At 42.4% G+C, this 12,832-nt stretch overlaps 1 protein-coding gene and 1 long non-coding RNA gene across 2 annotated transcripts in view; one reads left to right on the forward strand and one right to left on the reverse strand.

The window, feature by feature from the left end:
- HBS1L (HBS1 like translational GTPase) overlaps nt 1-7,749 on the forward strand; it is a 93,056-nt gene extending 85,307 nt beyond the window's left edge. Inside the window, exons 16-18 of the mRNA XM_037045704.1 lie at nt 2,897-2,997; nt 5,831-5,975; nt 7,135-7,749. Of these exons, the coding sequence (XP_036901599.1) occupies nt 2,897-2,997; nt 5,831-5,975; nt 7,135-7,146 (258 nt within the window). The 3' untranslated portion in view covers nt 7,147-7,749. The remainder of the gene's footprint in view (nt 1-2,896; nt 2,998-5,830; nt 5,976-7,134) is intronic.
- A 4,254-nt stretch (nt 7,750-12,003) lies between these two features.
- LOC118986795 (uncharacterized) lies at nt 12,004-12,826 on the reverse strand. Its single transcript, XR_005066447.1, has 2 exons — nt 12,723-12,826; nt 12,004-12,098 (listed from the first exon to the last, which is right to left on the reverse strand). It is a non-coding gene; the product is annotated as an uncharacterized LOC118986795 (long non-coding RNA).
- Nucleotides 12,827-12,832: the final 6 nt, after the last annotated feature.

Raw genomic sequence — 12,832 nt, forward strand, 5'->3', positions numbered from 1 at the left:
AGAACCTATGCACCCCAATGTTCATAGCAGCACAATTTACAATAGCCAAGAGTTGGAAGCAACCTAGGTGCCCGTCAGTAAATGAATGGATCAAAAAACTATGGTACATATACACAATGGAATTTTATGCTGCAGAAAGAAAGAAGGAGCTCCTACCTTTTGCAACAACATGGATGGAACTGGAAAGCATTATGCTGAGTGAAATAAGCCAGGTGTTGAAGGACAAATACCATATGATCTCACCTCTAACAGGAAGCTAAACAACAAAGCAAACAAGCAAGCAAAATATAACCAAAGACACTGAAATAGAGAACAGGCTGACAGTGACCAGAGGGGAGAGGGGAGGGAATTTCAGGGGAAATAAGGGAGGGATTTAGAGGAACCTGTATAAAGGATACATGGACAACAACTGAGAAGGGGGGAAATGGGAGGGAGGGGGGAGGATGGGGGGTGGGATGGGATGGGAGTAATAGACAGAAAACTGTACTTGAAAAATAATTAAATAAAAAAATTGGAAAAAAAAAAGGAATTGCAGTTTGCGTGCCTCTGTTTTTTCAAATTTGGCAAACCATGGAGACTAGTACCAATTCTTAATTACATCTGAGTGCAGGGAAGGAGAATCTTGCTTGTTTACCCGATTGTTACGAAAGAAATGCGTGTTAGTTGCATTGACCAGCCGTTTGGGTTACATGGGTACTGTTTGATATCTGACTCGATAGAAGGTACAAACGTGGCTCTCACCATGTTACGGAGCATGCATTGTGTGAGTTTTTTTCCCCTTAAGAGTCAGCTGTTAATTTGGGGGGGAATTTTTCCAATTTATAGTGGTCAAATACCATTGGGGAAAAAAAGCTAATTTGTCTTTGTAGAATCACAGAGGTTCAGTTGTGCCTTTAAAAAAAACAAACCAAAACCCACATGACGGATTTTCTCTATGTGATTTAGGTGTTCTTTGTTCCTTCATTCTTACATTCATTTCATAAATATTTACTGAAGGCAATGAAATGTCTAGCTCCGGTGTACATACTTCCTTTCTCACAGAGTTCATATTCGCATGGGATGACAGGCATTCAAACTAGCAGTTACAGTCAAGGTGAGATGTTACATAGCACTGTGTTGTATACAAGGTTATAGGACATAGAGGGAGGATATCTAGCTCAGGCTGGGCTTCAGGCTTCTTGCAGGAAGTGATGCACTGTCGGTGCCAGGATGAGTGGGAGTTAGCTGAATGAAGCTGCAGGGATGGGAGATTGTGGCTTAACTGTTAGAAAGGGCTTGGTGCATGAAGGCAATGAAAGCTCTATCTCTGGAGCATAGACTGGAAGAGAGGATGGGGAAAGATGAGTCTGGTGAGGTTAGCAAGGGTCAGATTGAGAAGGGCCTTGATGCCCTGTAGTAGAATTAAAGTTTCCATGGTTTTAAATAGCAAGGACATATTATGACATTTGTATTTTTAAAAGATCAGTCTCCTAAACATATGAAGAATGGGATAAACAAGGACAGGAGTGGTGGCAGAGAGATGAGCAAGCAGCCTGTTGTAATTCAGGCAAGCGATGATTGTCCTGGACCGCTTTGTAACTGATGCAGGAGAGAGGTAGACGGAACTAGTCAACAAAGTGCTGACTGAGTGACTCAGCTTTTAGAAAGTTCCTAAATCCAAGAATGTGCTTGCAAAGTTCTTTTGTACTTATTTTTGCTTTCTGAATGTGAAAACGATTTTAGCCAGGACATTTCAGAGCAGAAGTGTCAGTGTTTCTCAGGGAAAACAGCATAAAAGGCTATTTACAAACCAATTACATGTTGATAGCTTTGCCACTTCCTGGGTATTTGATCTTTCCACTAACCTGAACTGTAGACGTAAGTGCACACTTGATCCTTACTGTCTGAATGGAGGACAGTGGGCCTTACTCTGACTCTAGCTGGCCCCAGCAAAAATTTGAGAGACGTTTCACCACAACCACATCACTACTTAGCTTTTTAAAAATATATATTTTATTTATGTATCTTTAGAAGGGAAGGGAAGGAGAAAGGGAGAGAAATATCAATGTATGGTTGCTTCCATCGGCCCCTGCTGGGAACTGGCCTGCAACCCAGGCACGTGCCCTGACTGGGAATCGAACGGCAATCCTCTGTTTCACAGGCCCACGCTCAATCCACTGAGCTACACCAGCCAGGGCACTACTTAGCTTTTTTGATATTAAATTTCCTTAAATACAAAACATGAACAATAATAGCTAATATATAAGGCCATCAGTTAACTGAATGTTACCATTTTACATGGTGCCTAACTACTTTAAAATGACATCTGATTTTCCTCATTTTAGTAATGAGTATTCTGAGGCTGGGGCCATTGTGGGTAAAGGGTTGTTAAAAGGCTTGCCCCCAAATTGTAGAGCTGGAAAGTGTAGAGGCAGGATTTGAACTCAGGTCTGTCTGACTTCAAAGCCTGTCTAAACTCCCATGTGATACTTTACTTTATTCCCATTGTCCAACAATGAATACATTAATTCCTGCTGAATATCAACGATTTCCCTTCCCTCCTTTTTGTGATGAAACAGTTTGTACTTGTTGAACATCTTATGTACCAGGCACTGTCTCTGATTCTACTTAATTCTCATCACCACCCCATGAGGAAGGTTACACAGGTCACTGAAGTATACACAGTAAATTGGGGAGGAGATACTCGAACTGCCCCCAGGACCTTTTCCCCTCCGGGTTAAGGAACAGCAACCTGGCTCGAGTGGTGCAACGAGCGGCGGGACTCAGACAAGGCAGTGGGGGTTCTGGACAGTCCAGGTGGCGGTGCTGGTTCACCGCGGTGAAACGTGCGCATGCGTGTAACGGGCTGGCGAGGCGGTGGTCAGCAGTCTGCTCAGCCTGGCGGTTTTTGTTTCAGGTGCTGTTGCACTACCAAACTGTCAGCGAGCCAGCTGTTATTAAACGATTGGTGAGCGTTTTAAACAAAAACACCGGCGAAGTCACCAAGAAGAAACCTAAGTAAGTGTTTTAGTGCATAAATAACAAACACAAGTAATTTACACAAATTCCTTGCAGTTTAATTTATTTGTGTAATAATTTGGGGGGGTAGTAGTAAGTGAAGTCTGTTTCTACTTGCTCCAGAAATCATTTTTAAGGGCTAGATTAAGAGACAAAATGAAACATTTCAAGGTCCTATATAGGTATGATTGCTAGATTTAATTTCTGTTCTGTATGGTGGTGGTGCTGGGGTGTGAGTTGTAAATAAAATTGAAGTATAAATTTGTATGTGTATATCAAGTGGTGTAAAAATAAAGGCACTTAAAAATCAGCTCTGGTGCCCACCACTGGTTCCAAATTCCAGCTGAGTGCTCCTGCTAACGGTCTTGTCATCTCCTTAATAAGATCCATTCCCCATGCCCAGGACAGCCCAGGGAGAAAGCAAACTCCACACTCTGCAGCTCCTTGTTTTTCCACCTGCAAAGTGTCTCCCTTCTTCTCAGTGACTGCCTGGAACCGTAGAGCTAATCACCACCATATTGGTCCCCTCTGCTTACCATGAATATCTAGGCCTAGGTTTGGACCATTCCCCTTTAGCTGGGACAAGGTGAGAAGTTTTCAGAGGAAGTGCTTCCTGAGAAACTTGGGTTTCTTACCCTAGTTCAAGAAAAGGCTAACCACAGTTTGGCTTGGCTGCTTCAGCTTTGGGGTTTTCCTCACTTCAGCTCTATGGGGAATCCCACCCAAAATCCCCTTTTTTCAGCCCTTGAGTGTTCCTCCCCAGATGCACCTGTGTAAGAGGCCAAGGTGGTTAGTGGGTTAATGGGTTGGCTGCAAGTGGAAGAGAGAATCTTCACAGTGCTCTAAATGCATGGCTGTTTCTTCGTTATTTATGAAGAAAGGACTACTTAATCTCTTAAAGATAGTTCTTTATTTTTAACCTCAGTCTTTAGCTTCTAGCATGAGTGTCTGCCATAGTGTTCTCAGATGTGATATCACTAATGGCTAAGGTTGCTTGAGAATCACTGTATTCTAGGCTCTGTCATGAATGCTTTACCTGGTTTATGTTCTCAGGAACCATATGAAGCAGGGACTATATTTTCCCCATTTTTCACCTGAGGAAACTGAGGCTCAGAGAGGTGGTGTGACATGTTCATGGTCTCAGAGCTAGCAAGCAGCAGAGCCAGGGTTCTAGCACAGTCGGTTGGTTCGCACAAACTATATGTTTTTTTTGACCCGAGTCAGATTGTTTGAGCCAGACAACTGATTTGGAGAATCCTCGATATGAAATTGACATCAGATTGAATCCCGACTTTCCCTTCCTGCCGTAAAGTCCTCGCTCAGTGATATTAGGCATTAATATATGCTCATGCTGGTGTTTCCTGATATTGTACTTACAACACAGTCCTTTCCTCTTGTTTGGTACCAATGCCGTTTGGCCTTTTCCTCTTCTTTTTTTTTCTTTTTCTATTCTGTAACTACCAATTTGTTCTTCTTTTAATTAATTAATTAATTCTTGTTCAAGTACAGTTTTCTGTCTTATATTCCCAGCCCAGTGCTCCCTGCCTCCCTCCCATTTCTACCCCCCACCTTAGTTATTGCCCGTGTGTCCTTTATACTTGTTCATATGAGTCCTTCCCCTTTTCCTGTGTGATTCTCTCCACTCTCCCCTCTGGTCCCTGGCCTTTTCTTTTCATGTCCACTAAAGGCATTTTGTAGACTCAGTTGCTTTATATGGAGTGGAATCGACCTTTCCAGAAATGAAGTGCAAATCATAAATATATTAGATTCTTTCTTTCCTAAGGAATAAGGCTTCAGGCTGAAATTGTCTACAACCAGTATTTGGAAATTTTGCAGTACTTTTTTAGAAATTTGCTTGGCTTATTCTACCAGTCTGTCCTTGAACTAGTTTTTCGGAAGGTGAGTTTGTGATAGCTGTGCTCTGACCTTCTAGAGCACATCAAGACTAAATTAGAAAACAATTTCAAAATGTCCCCTTTAGCGTCTGCTTCTTTCCGTAAGTACGGGTGTTGTGTCCGTGTACCAGGTGCTGGTTTGTCTGCCTTTCTCTAACCCCACTCACAGGCAGGCCCATGCCCTACCCCCTTCATTTCCTGCGCACACCATGTTGTGAGAAAATCTGATGTGATTTTGTCCTGAAGCTCTGTTACAGAACCACTGTTGCTGTGTGAGAAAAGAGAGGAGAGAGGGAGGGAGGGAGATAGAGTAGTCTGCTAGCACTAGGAAATTATCGGCATTACAGATAACTTCCTAACACACAACCCACCAATCAGAGTTTTACTAGGGAAGGCAGAGGGCATGGCATTCCTCCCTGAAAGTGCAAGCGCCTCTCCTTCTTTATTAGGTGATTGCACCTCTCAGTCTCATCGAGGGAAAGACGGGAGACTTGGGTGGAAGGGCCTTGAGTATAGTTTAGGTTTATAGCATCCTTCCGAGGAGAGAGTTACGTTGGGAAGATTTCATCTTGATAGAATGATTTTACTGCCATTATATGTGTGTGTAATATATATATATATTACACATGCAGGTACCTATGTGTATATGTGTATATATGTAATATACGTGTATATATAGAGAGATGAACTAGCTGATACTCCTTAAAATATGTATCTAAGTGAACTAGCTAGTATTTCTTAAATCTAGAATTTGTTTTTTTTTAACTAGCCCAGAAAAATTCGAAGGGCACATTTTCATTTTAAGATGTATTTTTTCTTTTTAAATTTTTGAAAGACTGAGTTGTGTTGATCATTCTGCGATGTTCCTTTTTTGGGTCGTTCCAGTGCTTCTTCACCTCTGTTGCATGCTCATTGGTCCCTTTCTGTTTTCCTGACAGATTGCTGACTAAGGGCCAGAACGCGCTGGTAGAGCTGCAGACGCAGAGACCAGTCGCGCTGGAGCTGTACAAAGACTTCAAGGAGCTGGGGAGGTTCATGCTGCGCTACAGCGGCTCTACGGTGGCTGCCGGCGTCGTCACGGAGGTACTTCTGGGCGGCCGCTCGGCCGTCCTTGGTCATGGTGCCTTTTTCCACTTTGTGCAATGGTTATTGAGATTTCATGGCCTAAGGGGAACACAGTTATGGTATTAGAACAACAAATTTTAAAATTCACATTTAAAACATTGGAGAGAAAGATGGGAAGAAAATGTTTGGTTTTAGAACTTCTCACAGTGAGGCGTGCAGACTGTTCCCTCTACCAGTAGCTGCTCCAAATGGAAGGGAGTCCACTGAGAAGTCCGTGAGTGTGCAGTGCAGATGGTGAGAGTTCAGACTCTCAAAGCCAACTGAATTGGGGGCAGTGGTTTTATTTAATAGAGGAGCACTTGTTAACATTTTTTCCTTGAATTACTGGTTTTCAGGGCATTTGAAATGATTTGTTCAAAAAGTTCAGCAGTTAACATATTAGTAATGTTTCTGAAACAAGCCTATTATGTGAGGTACAGTTAGCTTTTAGAGAAAAGAACCAGAAAGGGACCAAAAACTTTCATTAATTTAAATTTTTTATGCATTATCATGATTAACATAAATCTAATGAATATTATATTTTAAGTTTTTTTTCATTCATGTAATTATTTTTTGCATAAAACTTGTTGAAGCCATTTAACCGGATGTACACTTTGAACGTGGTTGCTGTAGTTTGTACCAAAATCCGGCCGTGTGTGTGCAAGGAATAGGCTCCGGAGGAGCCCGCCCCGGCGTCCGCTGCGCTCCCTGACTCCGAGTGGCACAGGAGCAGCTCCCTCCGATTTGTTCCTCCCTGAACGGGAGCAGTGGGATCTGCCTCCCAGGTTGTGGGCGTGGGGCACAGCGGTCAGTGTAAGGACTTGGCGGACCGATCGGCACATGTAAAGCGTAAACAAGTGCTATGTGACATTGCCGTCACCACCATCGCATTTAGTCTGCCAAAGCACTCTCTGTAAAAGGGCATTCTAAAAATAAGATCCAGTTTCTTATGGAAGATAATGGAGAGATTATCGTTAATCTCGGAGTTAATCTCGGAAATAGTATGACTAAGGAAGGGAAAAGTGGCGAGAAAGAGGTTCCATCTCGATACAGTGGTTTTACTGCCGTTTGCCTTTTGTGGGTTGTTCTTTTAATGCGAAGCATTAAATTTTAGCAAATACGTTTTTCTCCTTTACAGATAAAAGAATGATGGGTCAGGATTTCTACCGTGTTTCCAAGTGCAAGGAAATAACTAACCTCGGTTTTTAAAGAATCCAGTTATTCAATAAAGGAAAAAGGTGCAGTAGTTTTTTTAAAATGAGAGAAAATTAAAGCTATAATAGCTGCAAAGAAGTATTAATCATTACTACTGCAAGAATTTCTAGTTGCCAAGGTGGATTTAAAACTCAGCCTTCTCTTCGAATTGTTAGTAAATGGACTTACTTTGCTGAGATGGATGGAAAGTATCGAGAATATGTATTGGAAGATGTCGGCTCATCATGAAATGAACTCTCCTTCCAGCCAAACCACAGAATGTTTACAGTTTTCTCTTGGTTTCAACTCTACTGTATACATTTTAAGGAAAAATACTAAATCGGGTGGTTGAGGTAGTTAATATTTGACCAGCGCGATTTTTTCGTCAACCCTAAGATTTGCTGAAGATTATAATAAAGGTATTTTGTGTTGAGTATAAAAGTGTTCTTCCTTCAACAAGGAAACTTTTGAAAGATTAGGTTGGAATCTTTTGTTGTTATTCAAGGTATTATTTAAGGTGTAAAACCAACTAATAAAACGTCTTTGTTTGAGCATAACAGCAAAATGTGTCCTGTTTCATAAATGTGTACAAGATTCTCTACACTATCACGACATGTGACTTTGGGGTTTTATGGGATCTTGTTCACCTAAGAGTTTCCCAAGCACTTTCATGCAATTTCTAGCTTTTTGTCTTGATAAAAGACAAATTTAGTTTCATTCATTTCCAATCATACCTTCCCTTTGCCCATTCTCGCTTTGAGAACAGCATGTACGAGGATGCCGTCTGTACCTGGTGCACCTGTGAGGAGGAGTCGTGTTTTAAAGCTTTAACAGCCAGCTCCAAGGTGTGTTTAGGTGGCAGGTGCCCTCGGGCCGCCCCGGGTGCAGGCTGCTTCGGAGCAGGCATTGTCCTCAGTGGAGCCCGGACTTCTGATCCGATGGACCCTGGCCACACTTTTACAGCTGGGAAGCGGTGCAACTTGTGTGTTGATGGCTGCCATAGACAGCAGCATTTTTTCTTCTTAATTGAAGAGTATCGTCCATGGTAAAGTGTGCAGAGCATAACTGTGCTGCCTGGTGAGTGATCACAAAGGGAACATACCCATGGAATAAATACATTTGCTAAGAGGCACCTGTGCAGTTGTCACTTGAGAGTGAACTTGCTAAGGTAAAGTGTTTTCTTTCTGTTTTGTATTCATTGGGAATTTAATAGGAACCTAATTTGAAGTGACAAGCAACAAAGAAAGCGTAGCGGTGGCCTTGGCTTTGGGTCAGTCTGGACGGAGCCGCTTGGGGTGTCAGCGAGGCCTCCTGGACACTGTGCTGGCCTCGGTGCTGCCTCTGGGCTCCATACAGACCCCCTGAGGTTCTGCATTCAGATCCTCAGAACCCCCTCCAGGGCCAGGACCCTCGAAAAGAGCATGTCTTTTCCCAGAAGCCTTAGAAACATGTTATCATTGGCTACAATTGAGTTTAATTTATTTCCTTGGGGCATTCCTGGGGTTCAGTGTGAAGTGAGCAACACTCAGAACACCCAGCTGGGGATGGTGGGAGGCCAGCAGGTCATAGCACTGTGAGGAAGGGAAGTGGGTTGTGGGGATGGGGCAGAAACAAGAAACATCCACTCTACAAGGCCATTATATAATTAAGGATTATAAATAAAAATTTAGCCCTGGCTGGTGTAGCTCAGTGGATTGAGCACAGTCCTGTGAAGCAAAGGGTCGCCGGTCTGATTCCTAGTCAGGGCACATGCCTGGGTTGCAGGCCAGGTCCCCAGTAGGGGATGCACAAGAGACAACCATACATTGATGTTTCTCTCCCACTCTTTCTCCTTCCCTTCCCCTTTCTCTAAAAATAAATAAATAAAATATTTTAAAAAAGGAATTTAGCATAAAGTGCATACTAATAGCAGTCATAGAGATGAATTTGTTTATTCCTCAAATTGTGATAAAGTAGTCCTTTTTAAAAAAGATTTAGTTTATTTTAGAGAGGAGGGGAGGGAGGAGAGGGAGTGAAACATTGATGTGAAGAAGAAACATAAATTGGTTGCCTCTTGTACATGCCCCAAATGGGAACCAAATCCACAACTCAGGCATGAGCCCTGATCAGGAATCAAACCCGGGACCCATCAGTTTGTAGGACAATGCCCTACCAACTGAGCCACACTGTTCAGGGCTAAAGTGCAGTCTTTTAATGCACATTATGTTTACGTTTGATCGTTGTTGAAGGCAAGGGTGACTTTAGAAAATTTGGAAAATACAAAAAGGTAGAGGGAAGTGTAAAACTCACCCATAGTTCCACTGTCTCAATATTGCTGCTGCTAACAGTTTGGTGTATTTCCTTTCTTCCTCTCCAGTGCATATTTATTTATTTTTTTACACAGTTGTAATCATTAGTTAATATCTTTTTGTTTTAAGGTAGTCTATACTTTTTAATGGAAATATTAGTAGCTTTTTAAAATCATGTAAATAAAATATAAAATTATAGACCTTAATGAATAAGAGTTAGTCAAGATCATGAATAAATAAAAAGTACTAGAAAACAAGGCCCCATAAAAAACTGTTGGGTCATCATCCTCCAGTTTCCCTCTACAATAGCCATGGAGATTTATGAATATAAAAACATTCCTTTCTCCCTAAACATGAACCACCGTATTCCAGGAACAGGAGAGAATCCTGGAGCTTGGGTCTGCATAGGGTCAACAATCCAGCCAGGGGGTGGTTTCAGTTCCATAAATTACAAGTGAGAATTAATAGCACAAAATATGCAGGGGAATGTATTCCAAGGACCATGCAGAAGGGATGAGTTGGGGGGGGGGGTGTGCATTAATCCCAAAGTAAAATCTTTCTTGTAGGGAAGATTCATTTGAGTCCAGGTAGCTCAACCTGTAATCACCACCTCTCCTGCCAATTGAGAAATTAGTCGCTAGTGCATCTGATTGTTGAATGAATGAGAGAATTAGTGCTGGATGGTTTCTTTCTTTAATGAAAGAATCTGTCTCTTTCTGAAGGTTACAAGTTATTCCATTACAATGCTGCGTGTGGAGGGGCTGTTTCTATCGTGGAGGAAAACAGACAAACTTGTTATAAGCAAACCTGAGAACTGCTTCTGGCTGTCCTCTTGTTGGTGAGCCAGAGTCCCAGTGTGGCGTCTCTCCTTACCTGGGGTGAGGCTCTTGAGCCTGAGGAGTGAAGTGTGTGTGTAGTTTAGGAAGGGAAACTGCAGTCACCTGGCTGCTAGGGGTCCGCCTGGCCCTCAAGGGGACCGTGAGGTGGTTGAAGATCACTGCTACATTCTTACTTTCCAACACTGGACTTGGATATATTTTACTTTAAGGTTGATTTTAAAACACAGTAACAGGCCTGTGGAGACATCTGCAGTGCATGAGTAGTTTTTTCAACACGTGGAAGCAAAAACCTTTCATGTGTACGGCAGGAAACAGTTTTCTTTGCTGCGTGGTGTCTGTAAGTGTTAAATAGGGTTTCAGAGTTGAGAAAAGAATCAGTTTACGTTAGAAATGGGCACATAAGAACCTAACTCATACGAGGAAAATTCAAATATTCATTGAACGCTGTAAAAATAATTAATAATCACAGGAATTGTAGTCGATGGCATAGAAGTTGTCCTTGGGAGCCGCCCCCAGAATGCAGATAGCGGAAAACGACCTGGAAGACCCTAGGGTTGCACAGGAAGACAGGGCACTGTATTTGATGTAAAACATCACAAGGGGGTTATAGACACTTTTTTTTTGTTAAAAATGTTTAAAGTTTTAAGACTAACACAAAGCTTGGGAACAAAACAAACCCCCAAAAGTCATCTTCAAGGAAACAAGACATTAGCCTCTGTCTTTCCTGTAGCACGGAATTCCTTCCGGAAGACAAACATGTATAGGAGTGAAATACGTAGAACTTCAGGTTAGAAGGGTCGTAACCATAAATCTGTTACTCAGCTCTGGCGTTGTGCGGAGGTGAAGGTAAGGTCTCAGAAGTTGTGCTGGGAGGGAGGAGAAGGGAGTAGGGAGGCAGAATTAAAAATGTTCATCATAAACAGTTCAAAGCTTTAAGATTGGGTGGGGAGGGTCGTGGTAGAAATTCCGTAGCAAGCACAGCATTTGTTGATGCCATTAGTCGAAGACCACCAAGGCCCGGCTGTAGTCAAGACGATTTTTACTGAGGCTTGTTGCAGCCGCAGAGACCACACCCCTTGGTGCTTCTCAGGAAGAAGGTGTAAGGAGCGATTCGTTGAATATTTTGAGCGCCTGTAGGTAATTTTTAGGAGGGCACAAGTGAGTGAGGGTCTCTTCTGGATTGGATGCTGTCAGAAGGTGGGAGTGATTCCACAATTGGGTTTCAGTTTTTATCTAGGAGGTAGAATAGAAATGGGACAAGGTAAAGCAAGCCGCAGCAGTTGCCGGTGCTAGCCACAAGAGGGGGCTACCTAGTCATTTTTTGGTTTGCACTTTAACTTTGGGTCTATTTTCATCAGGATCACAGAGCAGAGATCTGGGAATGTTAATGTATAATAGGAAGGCGCTGTGGCCGAGCTGCAAGTGCCAGGCCATCTTTTAGTCACCAGAAGGCCCCTTTTCGCTCTCACATTGAAACCACTTAAATGTGCAGAAGTAAATTAATAGTATAAAACAAAATAATGAAATAGGTCAATTAAATTACACCTCAAACATGGGAACATGAAAAAGACAGACTCAAATAGGACAGACAGGTAATGATGTGCTATTTACAAAAGATATGCCTAAAATAAAGCCTTTTTCAGGAAAAAAGGCACAGATGTGTCATGGAAGTAAACATACCATGGGTTGGATGTCTGTCGTGGGCCCAGCAATTTTCACACAGTAGTTGATTTAATACGACACTTTTATCATTATAGGAGGCAGGCATTCTTCACTTCAGCCTACAGATAAGAAAACAAGTTCAGAGAGGTTAATAAGAACCAATAAATGAATTACATATCCACGATTTAAATTTTCATTTAGCCCTGGCTGGCATAGCTCAGTGGATTGAGCACGGGCCTGCGAACCAGACGATCACAGTTCGATTCCCAGTCAGGGCACATGCCTGGGTTGCAGGCCAGTTCCCAGCAGGGGGCTCACGAGAGGCAACCATGCATTGATATTTCTCTCCCTCTCCCCTTCGCTTCTAAAGATAAATAAACAAAATCTTTTAAATTTGCATTTAAGTCTGACCGGAAGGCAGGTTCCCTACGCTACACCACTTCCCAAGAAACCAGGAATGACCATTCATTCTGGACTAGGAGTGTAAAGCCAGCAAACAAAACAACCTTGACTGTGATCGTGAGAACCATTCGTATCGATAAGAGGTACAATCACGAGTGCAAAAATAAAATTTAGTACCAAATAGCATTAATAAAATGCATAATGAAAATTTACTAGGAATTTTAAAAAGAATATAAATACAGTTACTAAGGGCGTCTCAACAGCACCGCCTTACAGATCACGGAGACAGAGAAGGCGTACAGGACTTGAGTAACATGATGAAGTAGACAGGAGGAACGTACATGCAAGGAGAATACAGGTGTAAGTCGTGCTTCCCTCAAGAATCTGCTGATGAGGTAGATGGTACTGCTCTTGGAGAGCTGCGTGGTGAAGGCAGCTCCGTGGATCAGAC

The sequence above is a fragment of the Sturnira hondurensis genome, unplaced genomic scaffold (genome assembly GCF_014824575.4).
Source record: "Sturnira hondurensis isolate 20B ecotype Veracruz unplaced genomic scaffold, ASM1482457v3 Scaffold0004474, whole genome shotgun sequence".
Classification (NCBI taxonomy): domain Eukaryota; kingdom Metazoa; phylum Chordata; class Mammalia; order Chiroptera; family Phyllostomidae; genus Sturnira; species Sturnira hondurensis.